General features: G+C 47.5%; 3 protein-coding genes across 3 annotated transcripts; 2 read left to right on the top strand and 1 right to left on the bottom strand.

The window, feature by feature from the left end:
* The first annotated feature begins 14644 nt into the window (after nt 1-14644).
* Nucleotides 14645-17262, top strand: EV420DRAFT_1771282 (uncharacterized protein). Its single transcript, XM_060481092.1, has 20 exons — nt 14645-14846; nt 14901-14940; nt 14989-15314; nt 15362-15414; nt 15474-15490; nt 15538-15603; nt 15656-15669; nt 15723-15751; nt 15799-15806; nt 15865-15894; nt 15943-16025; nt 16080-16109; nt 16165-16175; nt 16234-16358; nt 16411-16433; nt 16504-16636; nt 16689-16696; nt 16751-16817; nt 16878-16905; nt 16956-17262. Exons 3-20 carry the CDS (start codon nt 15092-15094, stop codon nt 17103-17105), a joined length of 1098 nt encoding a protein of 365 aa, XP_060321609.1. The 5' UTR covers nt 14645-14846; nt 14901-14940; nt 14989-15091; the 3' UTR covers nt 17106-17262.
* A 236-nt stretch (nt 17263-17498) lies between these two features.
* EV420DRAFT_1598535 (uncharacterized protein) lies at nt 17499-17946 on the top strand. The gene is made up of 2 exons (XM_060474994.1): nt 17499-17845; nt 17906-17946. Exon 1 carries the CDS (start codon nt 17608-17610, stop codon nt 17833-17835), a length of 228 nt encoding a protein of 75 aa, XP_060321608.1. The 5' UTR covers nt 17499-17607; the 3' UTR covers nt 17836-17845; nt 17906-17946.
* EV420DRAFT_1754685 (uncharacterized protein) lies at nt 17499-18294 on the bottom strand (the record flags this gene model as incomplete). Its single annotated transcript, XM_060480489.1, has 3 exons — nt 17499-18037; nt 18089-18177; nt 18204-18294. 3 exons carry the CDS (start codon nt 18292-18294, stop codon nt 17900-17902), a joined length of 318 nt encoding a protein of 105 aa, XP_060321607.1. The 3' UTR covers nt 17499-17899.
* Nucleotides 18295-18573: the final 279 nt, after the last annotated feature.

Genomic DNA, 18573 nt, shown 5'->3' with positions numbered 1-18573 from the left:
CTCTTCAAGCATGACAGTTCAGGTGAAGATAGTTTCGACTAGCTTTGACTGACACTGCCACGATAACAAAAGTGAATTACCAAGAGTCCGAGCTAGGTGGAGGAAAAGGTATTGAAAAAATTGAAGGGGAAGGACCGGACCGAGATAGGCAGTCATTTGAATCTTGGCTTCCTACGTCCATCTTCGCTTGGATTCTTACTGTGTTACAGAAGAATATGCACTTCCTTGATACGTAATTCATGCAGAGGGTGAAACATTAACAAGGTCGACCGCTGTGTAGTCGTTGTCTTGGCATCATCCATTTCCAGGATCGTATATAGGGCGGTGCTGTCGATTATCTCGCTCCCACAACATGTCTGAACCTGGCGAATCGACGCGTCCAATTCCCTCCAAGCAACGCCGTTTGCAAGGCGCCTGCGACATATGCAGGAATAAAAAGAGTGAGTAGACGCTTGCTTGCCTGGCGACATCAGTGTGCTGATTAGGAGCAGTTCGATGTACGTGAATGGATGGACGTTATTTACTCGATCGAACCCAAATTTATTCCCTATATACTAGGCGACAGTGCAACCATGCCCGGAAACAAATGCTCGAACTGTATAGCGTCTGGTTCGGAATGTACACATGTCCATGCTATGTCCAAGAAGGTCAGCATAGAATTTGGTTCATCCACTTTTTATCTCATCTAAATAACTGCCGAATAGACTCGGATACGCATGCATTATCAGCCTCCGCCTGTTCCAGCTCCAAAAGCAGACCTACAAGCCCACATCAATGCTATTCTCTCATCAAGTGCGCCCTACAACGTCCCCAACGCCCATACCCCAATCCTAATGGACCTTGCGCGCTATGTACGGCAGCTCGAGGCCGATCTTGCTGCGGCCAAGAATTATGCATCACCGCCTTCTGTAGACCCTTCTTCCAGCAGCAGCACTGACCCTGCTTCCTCTGACGAAGAACCTGAAAGCTATGAATTGACTGATGCCCTCCGTCGCTTTACCATCAGTCCGAAAAAGGGGATTCAACATTTTGATAAATCTAGCGGCATGATGCTCATAAAAAGCACCATTCAGATGAAACTTGCATACGATCAGTTTGCGTCTACAACTTCAACTTTTCGCCGACCCCAGTTCTGGACAATCCATCCATGGCAGCATCCGACGCCTGAGGATCTCCCCCCTCTTAGGTTTCCTCCTCCCGATTTCCTCGATCATTTGGTCGACACTTTCTTCAGCACCACTAATGTACACCTTTGCCTTCTCCACGGTCCTACATTTCGCCGCGAAATAGCCGCTGGAAGGCATCTCACGTCGCGTAATTTCGGTAACCTTGTCTTAGGAGTTTGTGCATATGCGTCCCGTCACTCGGATGATCCTCGTGTCGGACCTCTTGAACAAGCTGGATGGGAATGGTATCTTCAGCTACGACCCATTCATCTATCGAAGTTCTCAGATTCGACGACGCTCTGGGAACTTCAGCTTTTGCCGCTGATGGTTTTGTTTTTGTATGGGACGACCTCACCTCAGCCTTGCTCTGTCCTTATTGGTTTGGGAATTCGAATGGCCCAACATCTTGGAGCTCACCGAAAACGCCTGGTGACCCTCAAGGAGTGGACAGTCGAGGATGAGCTATGGAAGAGGGTATTTTGGGTGTTGGTGGTTACAGATATATTCGCCGGCGCTTTTGATGGAAAGCCACGGGCAACAACTTCAGAAAAGTCAGTGTCCGGCATCGACACTTTCCGTGATACTGTCGGCTCATAATCTTTTAGCTTTGATATAGATTATCCTTTAGAAGTGGACGAAGAGTTCTGGCCAGGAGAGCCACTTGCTGATCCAGAAAATCCATGGACTCAACCTTCGCACAAGCCCGCTGACGTCGTGTCATGGATATTAAACATCAAACTGCTAGAGATCCTTAGTTTTGCTCAAGTAACAATTGTTTGTCTGTTTTTAGCTCTCAAACGTACTACTGCTTATACGAAGTATAGTATTCAATTAAGCGATCTGGATATTGGGACGCTATATCGACATCTGAATGGCATGAGAACGTCGCCGTCGAACTTGATTCCGCCCTGAACAAATGGATAGACTCTATACCTGATTATTGTGCGTATTCTGCTCCATGTAAGTCTCGACGTTATTGAAAGACAATCTAGTACGTTGGGACCCCCACAAACCGGACCAACAACAGTTCGATCGATCTGTGATCCTGTACTCCACATTTTATTGGGTGCAACTGCAGGTTCACCGACCGTTCATTCCGCGGCCTAGTGCAAAAAGAGCTCTGGAAAGTTGAAAAGCAACTTCCCTGCACTTGCAATATGTGCCAATGCAGCGAGGTCATGCAGTCATGTTCTAGATGTACACGCGAGAAGAGGTGGAATGGCTCTGCCTAATATTCTGGTGTCTGCTTTCCATTCCGCTCTAGTTCTCCTGTTGAACTTCTGGGGTGGGAAACGCTTGGGGCTCTCAGCGAATCCTGCGAGAGAAGGGGAAGATATCAAGAAGTGTATGGCTATGTTAGGCAGTTATGAGTCTCGGTATCTTGTTGCAGGACGATATCAGTAAGTATTCCTCCTTCATTGTATAAGTATTGATTTCTGATTTATGGCTAAAGTGACATTATTCGCGAGTTGTTTGAGAATGGCGGCCCCAATGGACCAGACAGTCAACCTGAACAGAGCAACAAACGTGCTCGTGATGACAATGAAGAAGAATATTTTGATTTCTCTTCTGAAGCGAATGCTAATGAATGGATGCCGCCGCTCCATACTACTGAGCTGATGGGCGATTGGCAATCTTATTTCCAAGACAATGGCGAGTTTTTTGGAGAAGTACCGTCTTTCTCGCATGATTATATGTTGGCGACGGGAGTTGGGGAGGGAATCGGGGTATTTTCAGGCAAGTGGTTTCGTTTTTTTACTGCTTAGTACCGTCGGATTAATGGCATGTATTCATAGATCCTCAGGATATCGCTCTTAGGGATGAGGGTGCCGCCTGGCAAGACTTTGGAATGTACATAGCTAATATGGATGAGTTCTTAGGAATGAGGTAGTTCAGTCAATTATATATATATTTTATTTCTTCGACATTTGTTACTGTACCTGATCGTGTCATTACATTTCTAAGCCAGGAACTGTCAGGAACCAACGATATGATGAAGTACGTGGCTCTGCCGAAGCCATTCGTGTGTGCGTCAGTAGTGCCGGCAAGCTGTGGCAGTGCCGTAACCCTATACCCCTGAACTCTACCACCATGACAAGGGACGAGAACACTGAGCAGCCGGTGCCAGGCTCGAAGAAAAGGCGTTTACAGGGCTCATGCGACATTTGCAGGCAGCGGAAGAGTGAGTAGTCGGCATCTTTGATTATATCTTCGATTATGTACTAATGCTTGGCATTGTAGTACGATGTAAGTGTGCCTATGACGCCAATTCCGAAGACGCTATCTCAACAAATTATTAGGCGATAGCGCAAAAATGCCTGGCGGCAAATGCTCGAACTGTATAGCGTTCAATTCTGAGTGCACGCATGTAGCTGCAACGACAAAGAAGGTGCGTATTGCCTATTGCTGGTGTAACCATGACTAATACCACATTTTTCTGCAGACCAGACGACGAAGGACCAAAGGAAATGGTACTAATGTATCCCCGAGAGACGATCTCCAAGTTCATATCAATGCTATCCTTTCCACATCCACAAATTATGTTGTTCCCAATGATCCTACTCTCGTGCGCAGCATCCTTGTTGATTTGGCGCGGTACGTACGCCAACTTGAAGCAGAACTTGCTGCAACACGACAAGATTACTCTCGCAGTCCATCTAGCTCGACATCCCCCAAAGGCACCGAGTCCAAATCTGATTTTGACGAAGATGATGATGATGATGAAGACGACTGCATTTATCTCACCGAACCGTTGAATCGAATCACCGTCAGTCAAAGTCGCACGCGTCATTACGGTAAATCAAGCGGGATCATGCTCGTAAAAACAGCCATTGACTTGAAAAGTGCAACTTCTTCCACTTCGACGTTTCTTGATAACCGACGACCAGCGTTCTGGAAGGTCCATCCGTGGCAACAGCCGACTACCGGCCCTTCACCTCCCTTGGTCTTCCCTCCACCGGACCTCATTGATGACCTCGTCGACCTTTTCCTGTCTACCACTAACCGCTGCGTATGTATTATACACGGTCCCTCTTTCAAGCGCTCCGTCTCTTCAGGGTTGCACCATACTTCCACCACGTTCGGTAAACTCCTTCTAGCTGTATGTGCTCTTGCATCTCGTTCTTCGAACGATCCACGGGTAGGAGAAGGGCACAGCGCTGGTTGGCAATGGTACCTACAGATCCGGATCAACCCTCCAAATGCCTACTCCTCACCGCCAACGATCTGGGATCTTCAAGTTCTACCGCTCATGACTCTCTTCTTGTATGGTTCGTCCACACCGGAGCCTATCTGGCTCTTGGCAGGTGTTGGCATTCGTATGGCTCAGGATGTCGGGGCGCATCGGAAACGAATTGTCAAGGAGTGGGGAGCGCAGGACGAGCTATGGAAGCGAGCTTTTTGGGCGTTGGTGATGATTGACACTTTCGTTAGTGCCATGGGCGGGAGGCCTAGGGCGATGCATTCTGAGCAGTGGGTGTCGTGCATGTATATATACGTACCTTCCGCTTACAAAGTTATGTGTGTAGGTTTGATGTGGATTATCCCTTGGAAGTTGATGACGAATACTGGCCTGGAGAGGAATTAGCCGATCCTGCAAACCCGTGGACTCAACCGAGAAACAAATTGGCGATACCAACTGCTTGGGTCATGCACTTAAAACTGCTTGATGTTTTGAATACTGCCCAGATGACGATTGTATGTTCTAGCAACCTTTCTGCACCGTGCCTTTCCAATCTCACAAACTGAACAGTACTCTGTCAAACGCCCCAAACAATGGGAAGCGATTCCCACTACGGAATGGGAGCAAAACATGGTCATTGAACTCGATTCTGCACTGAATAGCTGGATTGATCAACTTCCCGATCATCGTACGTTAGCCGAACATATTGATTTGGACTTGTCTGAAGACCTTTGTCAGTGAGATGGGACCCCCAGAATATGAGTGACACATTTCGGTGTCAGTCCGCCCCGTTGTATGCATCATATTACTGGATTCAGATGCTTGTGCATCGTCCATTCATGCCACGAATTCGCGGGCTGGGTAAAGGGAAATCAAATGGAAACTTTCCTTCCCTTGCTATCTGCACCAATGCAGCACGGTCTTGTTGTCATATGGTAGAAGCGTTTTGCAAGAAGGGTGGTGTACCAGGGATGCCAAACATTTTGGTACGCTTCTTACTGTCCTATGTATTAATGATTGTCCTTGTTCACAACCGCGAATTAGAGTGCGACGTATCAATCTGCCGTTGTGCTGCTCCTTCATGTGTGGAGCGGAAAGCGCCTTGGCTTATCCACCAATCCCGTACGTGAGATGGGGGATGTCCGCAGATGCATGGCGGTGCTGAGCATGTACGAGACTTGGTATCAGGCAGCTGGGCGACACCAGTAAGTTCCATGAGATGGTTTAAATCTGATGCTAATACATTGTGAACAGCGACATTATTCGTGAACTTTCTGAATTTGACGTTCCCGTCATATGCACCGATGTAGGAACAAGTGAGACGAGGAAACGATCAAGAGAAGAGACTGGAGACGATGGTGACTTTGGAGGTGAACCGTTCAACACGATAATGAATGGAGCGGAATGGGCGTTTCCGATGGATGCTGCGGAGGTGATGGAGAGCCGGCAAAGACGTGAACCTCACTCGTATGCGCTAGACGATTATATATTTGGCGCCGGCTTCGGGGGGATAGATGCCTTGGGAACGGGAGACAATATGAATGGTCAGTCTCTGCATCCATGGTATTATATTCATCTGACATATTATACGTAGGAGAGTTATCTCTGATGCCAGACGCAGATTATGGATGGCAGAACTTGGAGGCGTATCTGCCCAATATCGACTCATTCATTGCCAGCCAGGCAAGCATTTAGATATCTGTATACCATAACCAATACCAACCTTTGTAGCCAATGTCATGTTCTTATCCATTGCCTTAATATCTATATATTTTATTGAGGAATTAGTACAATGAATTTTCGTTGAGCACACGAGCTTGAAGCACTGAGGCTGGGGACAACATTATTAAGACTACAAAGTAAGATCTGTGATCCATTCTACGTCGTCCTCAAGAGCACCTAGTGTGAACAAAGGGTATACGCGATTCAGAGGATGAAAATTTTTGGTACTCGCAGCATATATATAGTAAACTTAAGCAACAATAGATATGATATGAAGGGTATGCCACAGGAAAAACATTCACGATGTTGAGAACTTCCTGTCAGAGATGCCGAGAAGCCGGCTGTAGGTATCGGTAACCTCCGTGAAACTGTACATACCCATCTCTGCCGCGCTCGGCACTAAACTTTGTCCGTGTTTGGAAGCTCACCAAAGTTCCCTGATTTCACGACAACCCACAAACACTATCCTCAAAAATGGCTCAACAACGCGGTACGGCTGTCGTCCCAACGTCCTCATTTCATCCTAATGTGACTTTTCTTAGTCGGAGCATCTGGTAACAAATACCGTTTGACTCTCGGTTTGCCTGTGGGTGCGGTCCTCAACTGTGCCGATAACAGTGGGGCGAAATCCCTCTTTATCATTGAGCCATATGGATTCGGATCGCATCTGAACCGACTTCCTGACGCTGGTGTTGGTGATATGGTCGTTGCATCTGTGAAGAAGGGAAAGCCTGAGTTGAGGAAGAAGAGTACGTGGTGGAATTTTATCGTGCAACTGGAGGGAGTCTGACGAGCATTCCAGCTATGCCCGCTATTGTTATCCGCCAACGGAAAGCATGGCGCCGACGGGATGGTGTTTTCCTCTACTTTGAGGTGCGTTCTCCGTTTATCTTCATGGTTCTCGGATGTTCTAAGAGGTTGCACATACAGGACAATGCTGGTGTTATCGTTAACCCCAAGGGTGAAATGAAGGGATCTGCTATCACTGGCCCTGTCGCAAAAGAATGCGTATGCCACGTCCTTTTTTCCGATATTCATTCCTCTGACTTTTGTATAGGCGGATCTCTGGCCGCGTATTGCATCTAACGCCGGTACAGTGGTATGATTGGAGCATGTCGGTCGTAGTCCCTCTTCTTTTGTTATTGCTGTAATACGCCTACATGATGCCGCAAAATCCATGTTGCATGCCTCCAATTTTCGACGTACTGTCAAGATTGCAACCGCATCTGTCGTATACAGGTCCACAGCAGCAATATCCAAGAGACTAGTCAACTGTCTGGTTGGCTTCTTGCATCTCGCTTTTGGCTAATGTGGACTCTGTTAAAATTGTCCGCAAATCCTTTTGGGCGTTTGACCTCAGGTCTTCGAGCAGAATTGAGAAGATCAAGCGCCCAAGAAAGATCGACCACTAGTTGTTTTATATATTGGCAGAGCGCCACGAACGTCGTGCAGACATGGAGAACTCCAAGGAAATCTCGGGGACCGTTCTGAGCAGTTTGAGTGTATCTGTCGTATGCTCCCCCGTCATGATGGAGAAATCGCCGTTCCGAGAGACGGAGTGCATCGTAACTCTTTGGGAGGGTTTGTGTAAATCTTGGTGTGTAACATTCGCTGGCTGGTGGTTAAAGGAACAAACAAAAGGGCACATTGCCTGAGTTCGACTTTCGGTCAGGACTTCGTCTGAAGTTAAGGAAACATTCTGCACGTGACCGAGCTTTGATTCGCCGACTTTTCAACCGATATCACTGCTTTCTTTTCGCGTCAAACTGATTCGAACACGAATGATTGTATTTCTAGGCTCCTCGATAGAGCAACTGGCTCATATTTGACGTCGTGAAGCCTTATGCAGATGGTCCATGTCAAGCTAAGCCAATATGGCCGCGTCAATGTCTGCCGAGAAGTAAAAAAACCATGGGATTTGTAGATCTGGCTCCTAATTTCATGTAATGATGTCTTCGTTTTCAGGTTACAAACTACGCTAATGACATTTATTACAGGCACAGGCGTCCAAAGCTTGCACATAGGGGCGGTTTGAACACGCATTTTACAGCGGTAAAAGAAATAGGCGGAGACGCGCACTACGATGGTAAGCCTCCACGCGTAACCGTGGACTACGCGTCCAAGCCGCGACACCGCGACATTCTCGACGGATCTGCGGATGTTAAGGTCACCCCGACGAAGCGTCGATCAGCCGACAGACTAAGATCGTCAGAGTTTTCGTCATCCTCCAGAATATAAGTAGGGTCATTTTCCAGACAATGCCCATTCATCTCACTCAACCACCACTATCTGAACGTTTCTTATCATGTCTTTCCCACCTGCACCACCACCACCCACAGGTCTCGGTATCTATCGTGTTCTTTCACCACGAGCGGGTGTACGAGTATCGCCCATTCAGCTCGGGGGAATGAGCATTGGCGAAAAGTGGGGAGCTGTATTCGGTACTATGAGCAAGGAATCCGGTTTCAAGTTGTTGGATGCATATTTCGATATGGGGGGAAACTTCATTGACTCTGCCAATCACTAGTAGGGTTTTCTTCTCGGACTATTCGTTTCGTTGCGTACTAATTTTCCTGCAGTCAGGACGGAGACTCTGAAAGGTTCATAGGAGAATGGGCTGAGCAACGCGGTATTCGTGAACAGCTCATCATTACTACAAAGGTCTGTTCGCTTTTGGCGCATCATATTGTCGCTGACATTCCTGCCCAGTACACGATGAATTATCACAGAGGCAATGATCAGATTAAACAAAAGGTGAACTTCGTGGGGAACAACGCCAAGTCTCTCCAGAACAGCGTCACTACGAGTTTGAACCAGCTGCGTACGTCGTACATCGACATTCTCTATCTCCACTGGTGGGATTGGGATACCTCGATTGAAGAGGTAATGGATAGCTTGCATAATCTTGTTCTGCAAGGCAAGGTTCTCTACCTAGTACGTCTCTGAACACGCACGTACCCCGATGCTTATACCGTTCCTAAAGGGGATCTCCGACACCCCTGCGTGGGTTGTCGCTTAAGCTAACCAGTACGCTCGAGATCACGGAAAGACGCCGTTTGTGATCTACCAAGGCCACTGGAATGTCATGGACCGCTCCTTCGAGCGTGAGATTATTCCGATGGCTCGTTCTTTAGGTATGTGTGCGCCCTTCCTAAATCATAATCCATGCACTAAATGATGGGCAGGTCTTGCACTTGCTCCATGGGATGTCTTGTGCGGTGGGCGTCTTCGGACTGATGAAGAAGAGGAACGCCGACGAACGACAGGTGAGAAAGGCCGAGCGAACATGATGACTCAAAGCTGGGAGCGGAACGAAGAAGAAAAGGCTATGTGCAAGGCTCTGGAAAAGGTTGCTCGTGAAGTTGGCGCCAAGAGCATCACTGCTGGTTTGTGTTCCACGCCGTTGCTATCATTGCCACACCCTAAGTCTTTTCTAGTGACCATCGCCTACGTGATGCAAAAGGCGCCATATGTCTTCCCCATTATCGGCGGCAGGAAGGTTGAGCACTTGAAGGCCAATATCGAGGCATTGGACATCACCCTCACAGAAGAAAATATCGCATTCTTGGAAAGTGCACGCCCATTCGATCCTGGATTCCCCAGCAATATGATCGTATGTGATATTCGTGCCTGCTCATGAGTCCTATTTAATCGTGTATAGGGTGACGGAACGAGATACGACTTTTTCGGGCTGAATAGCACTGCGCGTATGGTGAAGCAGCCTGCTCGTCAGGCTATCCGGCCCGCGGACGTTAAGCGTAGCTTGAAAGATTGGGGGGTTTGATGGAAGAAGAATTTGAGAACGCAAGGTAACATTGTGATACTCTGAATAATATATTCGGTTCATAGCTAAGACATTTATGAAAGTAATGTCAATTGATATTTGTATCGACTGGGAAGCTCACAGCACCTTAGATTGTGTCGAAGGGTGTATTTGCTGATGCATAGAGTGAGTATCTAGTTATACGGGTCTGTTATGCACGGGGATAACCTAGGAGAATCCGGTTAATGTTCCCTGGCATTCCAGGTTGTTGGACTGTAGGGTACTTATTCGGGCGCAGACCAGACGCTTACGCGTCATGTCCCACGTGATCACTTAGTTACAATGGACTCTTTCTTACTTGCCTTCCTCAGTCGCTTACATCCATCTGTCCGAGCGTTGAGGAACTAAAGACTAGCGTGTATTGGTACAGGACCAAGGTCCAACACAGGTTTCCATTACCGAGTCGAAGGCAGTCTGTGAATTGGAATGTGCTCGAGTATTTACGCATATAACTTGATTGCATGCAATGGTACTGAACATTTACCGACACCTCCCACTATAGCAGCAGCTATCTAGTACGTCTGGTAGTGGCGAAGCTGTTCATTCATTTTGAAACCAAAGAGGCGCATTTTTGTGATCTCCAGAGACAATGGCCTCCTGCAGACTATATGAAAAGGGTCCCATACAGCAAATGAGATCACGGAACGTCGATCTTTTCCCCAGTTTACCCGATTTGAGTGTGCGAACAAGCTTGTGCGTAAAGATGCCATGATAAGACCCGGTATCTTCATCATATCGCTCATAATTATCGCCATATGCAGCAGCTGCCAATACTACGTGAGATTCGGTATCTTGTTTCCATCCTGGAACCCATAAGGAGTTTTCACAAAAGGCAGGGAGCCTCCGGATGGTGTCATCGGCAGCGCGGAGCATGGCGATGAAGTCCGAGATAGGCAGCGGACAGACGTTGCGTGTGTCTGAACACGAGTCTAGACTGCAGGGCTCACCGTGGCTGGCATCCTGGATGAAGGTGATGCGATGTCCCTTCTCAACGCATACTTGGCTGAGAATGGCGTCGATCTCTCGGTTGCTGATATCGGGTACGGGCACGCCGCCATCCTGATTGCCACGGTCGATGGGACAGAGCGCTGTGATCATTTTCAGATCCTTAAATGAGATTTTTGAGTTTCCATTGTCAAAATTCCCGGGGTAATGAAAGTGGTTATAGCATGAACCGTGCCCGGCAAAGTAGATAATGATGCTGTCGTCCTTCTCGATTTTGGGATTGGTGATGAGATCGCAAAGTGTGCTGATGATGTTGGCGCGAGTAGGGTTGGAGTATTCTACAGGAAGGCAGCGGGCGCAGTGTTTGCCAGAGGGACCGAGAAGGAGCTGGATGCGATCTTTGGGGACGCCGAGATCATTGAGTAAGTAGTCGTTTACTTCTAGCGCATCCGACACACAACCATGCAGTGGATGGCGTCTATACCCGTCAATACCGATAAGGACTGCCCAGAATCTGGAGCCGTCGATGTCGCGAGGAGGCTACAGTGAATGTTCAGCCAATGCCAATGCAGGAACGATACATGCTCACTCTCGCAAAAGCTGTAAGCTCTGAGCGGAGAGTACCATTTTCGATCCTTGCAATTTTTGAGCGCAAGACGTTGAGCTCCTCTTCCATCTGCAAGGCCCGAAATCTGGCTGCGTCTAAGACCTCTACAGAGTCGAGGCCTGCAGAAAAACCGCACTTTTTCGCGAGCGTATCTACTTCGTCAGCCTCAAGCCGCTTCAGCAGAATCTGTAAGGGATTTTCCTGGTCAATTGTCAGAATACCACTGATCAAGATGCATTGGAGGATCACTATTTACCGTCGACGCAGGATCCACTGAAACCATATGGATGTACTGTTCACAGAGTGGTGAGACTTTCCGCTTTCTACTTAGTCAGCGCTTCATGATTTGGAGTTTTTAGAATCGGATATGCAGAAGTTGTCGAAGGCTCCGGTGCTGTCATCGCAGCTGTATCTTGCTCAGGTGTTGAGAGTAGAAAAGGTTGACCAGGAGGCTGGTTCGGGGCGCAAGGTGCTGCCGCTTATTTATCGACATCGGACTTATACGACGTGTCTGCATTCCGATAATGACTCAGTTGTACAGGTCTAGCTTCAATTGGCTTTGAAGAGCAACAGAGCACGCGGGATCCCAATTGGGTATCAAAATCTATTTAGGAAGGTGTACAGACGTTCCGAAAAACCTTTTCCACGGTTGCCAAACAAGGCAAGTAAAATAAAAAAATAAAAAAATGCAAGAAAATCGTGAAAATAGCATGGTGCCTTCATTCGTGAGTGTAATGTATCATAAATAGATTCATTGAGGATGTACGAGGTGTATAGAGGTAATGTAACAGGTATGAGGCCAATAGGTCAGTGGTAGGATGTCATGAGCGGGGTCTGTGCTAGCGGTAATGGGAGGCAGCGGCGGAGCATTAGAGTGGTGTGGGAGGCTGTGGAAATGTTTTCTCCCTTGTAAATAGTAATAAGTCGTTCCAAAATGAAAGTGGATAACTTCCCTTGAAGATGTATGTTTAGCATACCAGCCACCGCGCCCTCTCCAAAGCTTCCCAGTCTACAACGCCTGAACCCCCACCAACCCAGTCCTAACCATGAAAACTGACGAAATAAAGCCAGGATATCCAGTTGCAGGTGTCTTTGTCGCAGTGAAATGGTGCAGGCGGACTATGGCATTGTGTTGCAGGAGACCGGGAGCTGTCGACGTCCAAACTGTGGCAAAATCATGGCGGCGGCCTGCTTGACTGAATGCAGAATCATTCTTCAAAGCTGTCTTGTCTTTTCTTGTCTCTTGAACGACAATGATGGCAAGAATGAAGGTGTGACCGGCTGTTCGGTGCGAGACAGCCTGAACATGTAAATCTGGCGGCGCTCACTAGTTCTTCATCAGTCAGATGCTCTTATTTCAAGTATTATCTTTACGACACACTGCAGCACCCATGGATCATTAAATTTGTATCTTTCTACTAAATGACACGCACAAATGAAGTCTGTATGCTATTTCTATGATTTTCTTGTATTTATCTGATTTTTTGATTTTACCTGCCCTTTTTGGCAGTGTGGACAAGGTTTTTCGGAACGTCTGTAAGATAAAGCGCCAAATTTGAGCTCAGATTTACGGATCGTCTTGATCGTAAGTTTGCCTCCCATTCAAGGTGACGATCGATTGACACAGGTCTATCTCGCCGGTCAGAGCGATTACCGTCCATATTTCCGCATTCACCCAGACGCATCCTTCCGAAAGCCTCCTAGCGATGGAATTTCCTTTCACTATGCAGATGCCATAACGTTTGGGATATCCATAGGTAGATGTTGCTTGCGTCAGGCTGCATAACCAGGTTCTTCTCTTATAAGGGGGTACATCCCCTTTGTAAGTTACCTTACGTTGAAATGATCTTGCCAGCACTCATGCATTTCCCAGGTATCATTCTTTCTGGATCCTCCGTCCGCAGACACAGCAAGCTTTCGACCACCGTACTACATGATAAATAACGGATCATAAGAAGTACATACCGTGCCTGCACTACGACTACAAGCAGCTATATAAGTATGAATATCAGTTATTGTCTCAGTCTGCTCTTGTTGCGGCAAGGAGCCGTCTTGTGTCGTCTAGTCGTGCCTACTAGGGCCACAAGTTTGTACGCCCTACTCACTTCTCTCTCGATTTTTGTTAGTTATCGGAGGTCGGTGGATGGCGAGAAGGGCTACAGTACATCTTTTTATATCCTTATTACTACGCTAATTAGATACGGCCATAGTACTTCTTCGCAGATCCTCCCCACTTTTAACCCGCCGCCAGCCTTTGTCTTCTTTTCTTCATCTCTCCGCTCACCATGCGCCCTTTTTCTACGCTAGTGGTAGCTGGCGCCTCACTGTTCTCTTTGGTATCAACTTCGTCGCCCTGAACACCATCCTTCCATTGCCCAGGATTGCCACCTTTATCACTTGTGATCGAACTCAGGGGATATTGCAGTCAATGACCAGGGTCCGTTCGATTCTACCTGTTGTTTTTACCTTGCCAGTCTAATGGTTGATTAGGAAGAATATTTGAAGCGGGAAATCGCGCGTGGTGAAAAGATCGAGGAGGAACTGGCAGCCAGGTTTGGTATGACCCTGGGAGACGTTGTTGACACCGAAGTCGTGAATGCAGCCATGCTGTGGGTCGCTCAGGCGGAGGAGGATCTCCAACGCTTGCGCTCGAAGATCCAGATCCTGCATGAGCTTAGACGCATCCGCGCCGAATTGGCAGGCCTAGACAAGGTAGAACAAATGGTCGTATTCTTTTGGTCTTCATAGCGACTAATGGATGCTACAGCTCCCCCACGAAGTCGACGGAAGACGTTTTTAGGCTGTCATCATCGGCATCGACACTTATCTTGGCAATTTCGCTTTAGAGGGTTGCGTGCGAGATGCATTGGCAATAGAAAACTTTCTGAAAACGAGGCTCCATGTCCCAAAAGAACGCATACGCCTATTCCCGGCCCTTCTCATGACACGTCTCCCAAGCTCTCTGATGCCCATGTGATTTCTCCCACGCGGCAACAGATAATATCCGCTTCAACAGAGATCGTCTTGAATGGCAAGCTCACAATCAGATATCTAGACGGGTCACAACCCACGGGTACCATGAAGCCGACCTGTACCCATACCCGGCTGACCCATATCCGGAACCCGCATGGGTTTCGGGCATCCGAAATTGTTTATTTCGATCTAATCAATCATTTACAGCTGATCTATGATGAAAATACCCCCGAAAAAGCCCAGGATCATGGCACGGGTACAGCCACCACCCAGCAAAGGCAACCCTTACCCATACCCGGCAAAACCCGCCGTACCCTTGGTTTTCTCTGATGTCAACAGTCCACTTCAATTTCCCCGGGACCGACCGCGCTACTGATATGTTACCCTAGTCCTTGCAATTGAACAACGTTCCTTCAGAAATAGATGCTAGTAGGCCTCTGAACTCACATCTTGATTGGCCATCTCAATGTTGCTATTTCTCAGACCGGTCGCTTTGCCCCTTGTACAGCAAATATCTTGATGAGTATGGAGATCTACCAATCCGTCTACTAGTAGTTGATTGGTCTATCAGCATCTTCGAGTCCCTGAAACACCATATGCTGTTATCACGATTTTCTGCAACTGTGATGACTCTTCCGGCATGAAACTTGAGCTGAGCACAGGATGGCCTTGTTATGGCTTCTTGGCAAGGCGCCTATGCAGTGGGATTACGGATCATACTAGATACTCCAAAAACTGTGGTGAGTAATCTCAATACCACTCTACATATAGTCTTGTTGAACGTGCAGAAGCCCTCCCAACTTCGTGGTTCAAAGATGTCGTCTTCAGCTTCCACGGAGGCGATCTTGGAGATCGTCAAGTCCATGCAGACATCACGGATGGTCACTTACTCTCAAAGTATGTGCTTCGCTCGTGTACAGCTTGCGACTGCTAACCGCCACCAGTGTCGTCTATTGCATTTCTTATCTATGACATCATTATCATGTTTCACAAAGAAGTACTGGATTTCTAATTTTGTGAGATTGACGAAATACTCAATGTCTGCTGACTTAAAAGGTGGAATATGTTTGGAAGTAAGTTCGTTTTGTATCATTCTGTCCAGTACTGAATTTTCGTGCAGAAGCGCATGGTCCTTCCCGAAAATGCTGTACCTATTCGCCAGGTACTACGCTCTATTGTATGTTATGTGAGTCGAGGTGCTCGTCGCTCTAATGCATACTGACACCAATACTTCATAGACATATGTTTGTTGGTACGCGCCTCGACTCGTACTGATAGGTGAACTACACAACTTCTCTCCGATAGTCAATAACATAGTCGGTCTGCCCATAAAGGTGAGAGCAGAATAGTACTACTATGATCGAGTCGCTGATATCTTGAGGCACAGTTGTGCGTCTCCGTATCTAAGACCCGTCCGTATACGAGTTTGTGAAATACTTCCTTCTAGCTGCAAGACGTGGTATTTGGCCAAGGTTTTGTACGGCTCTATCTGCTTTGTGCACGTGAAGTTCTCACGGATTTGCAGATTGGGAGAAATACTCTTCACAACGGTTGTCAATGTAATCTTAGTCATGCGCCTTAATGCCATGTACGGAAAGAAAGTAAAAGGTATGCGTCTTCGGGTAGTAGATTCCTGGTTCCTTTTGCTGAAATTGGTCATAGTCCTTGCGTTTCTGGTATTCCTAGTCATCGGTGAGTCCCGTCTCATGAGTTAACGGTCTGACAATGAGTTTGCTATCTGTGACAGTCGAATTTGCGGTATTTTTACTCTTATGAATTTGGAAACGACACACTGTATCTGATGGTTTTGTGTTAGCTGGAGCTGTTTTGCTCCTTCGTTTCGGCTAAGAAAGCGTCTGAGACGACATTCACGGCTCCTTTCGGCTTGCCATGGCCAGGTTGCTTTTCCCGACCTAACGTGATGTTCACTTTGACAACATGGTCTGTATCGACCCTTATCCGAGCCAAGTATGCTTGCTAATGTCAATGTTAGGATTCCTACGACACTGATAGCAAGTAAGCCTGTGTTGTCTGCACCTGCTAGCTGCTGTTTCAGGATCTGACGCTTGGCATGCTGATTCGCCAGCGATTTTCTTCGTTATGACCATGGCCAAACTCTTTGAGGATGGACGTTGGAGGCCGTCGCGGATGAGAACTATGTCACAAGTATCACCTCTTTTAGTGTCATTCTTCCGGGACGGTGCTGTATTCTTCTTCTTGTGAGCAGTACCATAAACCCCTCCTTAACGCATCTCACCTATTCACCTCCAGAATTTTTCGTGAGCACAGCACAGAACGTCACTTTAATTAACAGTTACCTCAAATTGCTACAGCTGTTCTTGTTGCTTCGACCGTAATGTATGTTCTCGGTACCGGCATTTTGGGAGAAATCTTGGGCTGGTAAGTTTTTTCAGCGCCGCAGGACCAACGTCACGCACTGACTGTTTGTCTCGTCTACAGCTGGCTCATTTGTGTCTATTCTTTTGCTGTATGTCCCTTTTTCGTCCTTTGCACTGTACTTCAAATGCCGTATCACAGGCTTGCCGCCTTATCATCAATTTACGAGAAGCTGCGGCGCGTGGCAATGCGTCTACCTCTCTACAAAAATCCATGTCTCTGTCTACCTGGCAAGGCCATATAGTCTCCCCGGAAAGAAGCGGCTCGACGATGGAGTTGACCAGCCAGTGAGCTCGGTATCGGGTGACCTTAATAGTGCTTCGCGTTCCGCTCTCAAAATATTTATGTCTGCCTTCGTATATGTATACATCTCATTAGCAGCTGTATCTTTGCTACCTTTTAACTTTGGCTTATATTGCGCCGTAATGCTTTCAGTCAAGGACATCCCAATTCCAACTTGAAGACAATCGCCTTCATCGGCTGTTACGCCAGTATTGTTATGTATTTTCGGTTCCCATTCGCAGGTAACTAGTACATATTCCGAGTCCTATGTATATAGGATTCTCGGTCATTATGCAGGTGGAATTGGCCGTGGGAAAATTTATTCGAGGTATCAAACCTTAACGGACTTTGCCAATTTCCCTACCTGAGCTTTCCGTGGGAATTTTTCTATTCAACCCCGCTTTCGTCCGTGTCCTTGTCCGTTGTTTTCCGCTTCACTTCTCGTCCACTTTTCTCTCTCCTCATTATCTTTCCGTGCGCTTCTCCTGCTTGCTTCCTTCGTACCTACTTTATGTTTCTCCATTTTTTGCCTTCTCTTTCTTCCTCTTCGTCGTCTCCCTACCGGTCTTCGCCTTCCTCCCCACTCCTGGAGCTCTCCTCTCTTGCACTTGCGCTTTGTCCCACTTCCATTTTCTTCGTACTCGAATCCTACGTGGTGCTTCAAGCTTCATTGATCATCCTCAGGGTGTGTAGTGTGCCCTTTTTACCCACGGTACTCTTATTCTTTGCCGCATTCTAAAATACATCGCGTTTGTCATTCCTTTCTCGTCAATTGTTTGATCGTTGCTTACCATTGTGTGTGGTCACAGTTCACAGGTGCAAGTGCCCTCAATACCATGTTCATCCTTACGCCTCCGCTTCTGTATTTCACGAATACCACTGAACATTGTGTCTCGACGATATTCTCTATCCTGAACATGCGTGGTCTCCCTTTCGCATATCTGTTGGTATCCATCAGATGGTGTTCACGGCGCTTCGAATACAGCACTCACTTTTACTTGCCTCCCTCGATTTTCCTCTAAATACTTGACTTCGTAGTCCTCAGTGTGCCGTGGCTGTCCCTGCCAGTATCCTCGGAGTCCTTTTGGGGTGGATACCTACACTGACCTTGTCTCTCTCGTGTGGCTATCACTTCCTTGGGCTGGGGGTGTGGGTTCGGGAACTCCGCCGCGCCGTACTCTTGTGCTGTTGTAGGCATCCAATCCCGTAATTGACCCTGCCAGAACTCTATCTCTCTCTCTCTCTCTCAGCGCCTCAATCATTCTGCCGAATCCTTGGCTGCTCAGACTGGACAGTGTCACCGACTCGCTGAGAAAATGATCTCGTCTCTTATTCCCCTTGAAAAGGTATGGTTATTTGTTTACCTCATGTCAGCATGTGGGCGCTCACGGAGACTCTTTCACGATTGGCGGCAGATCCAATGCCACTATTATGCCGGTGGTGGTGAAAATCATTTTGTCCATTGCATCTGCACTCT

Source organism: Desarmillaria tabescens, assembly GCF_030435595.1.
Source record: "Desarmillaria tabescens strain CCBAS 213 chromosome Unknown EV420scaffold_204, whole genome shotgun sequence".
Lineage (NCBI taxonomy): Eukaryota > Fungi > Basidiomycota > Agaricomycetes > Agaricales > Physalacriaceae > Desarmillaria > Desarmillaria tabescens.
Note: the sequence above shows the minus strand (reverse complement) of the source record. Positions and strands in the feature narration are given on the sequence as shown.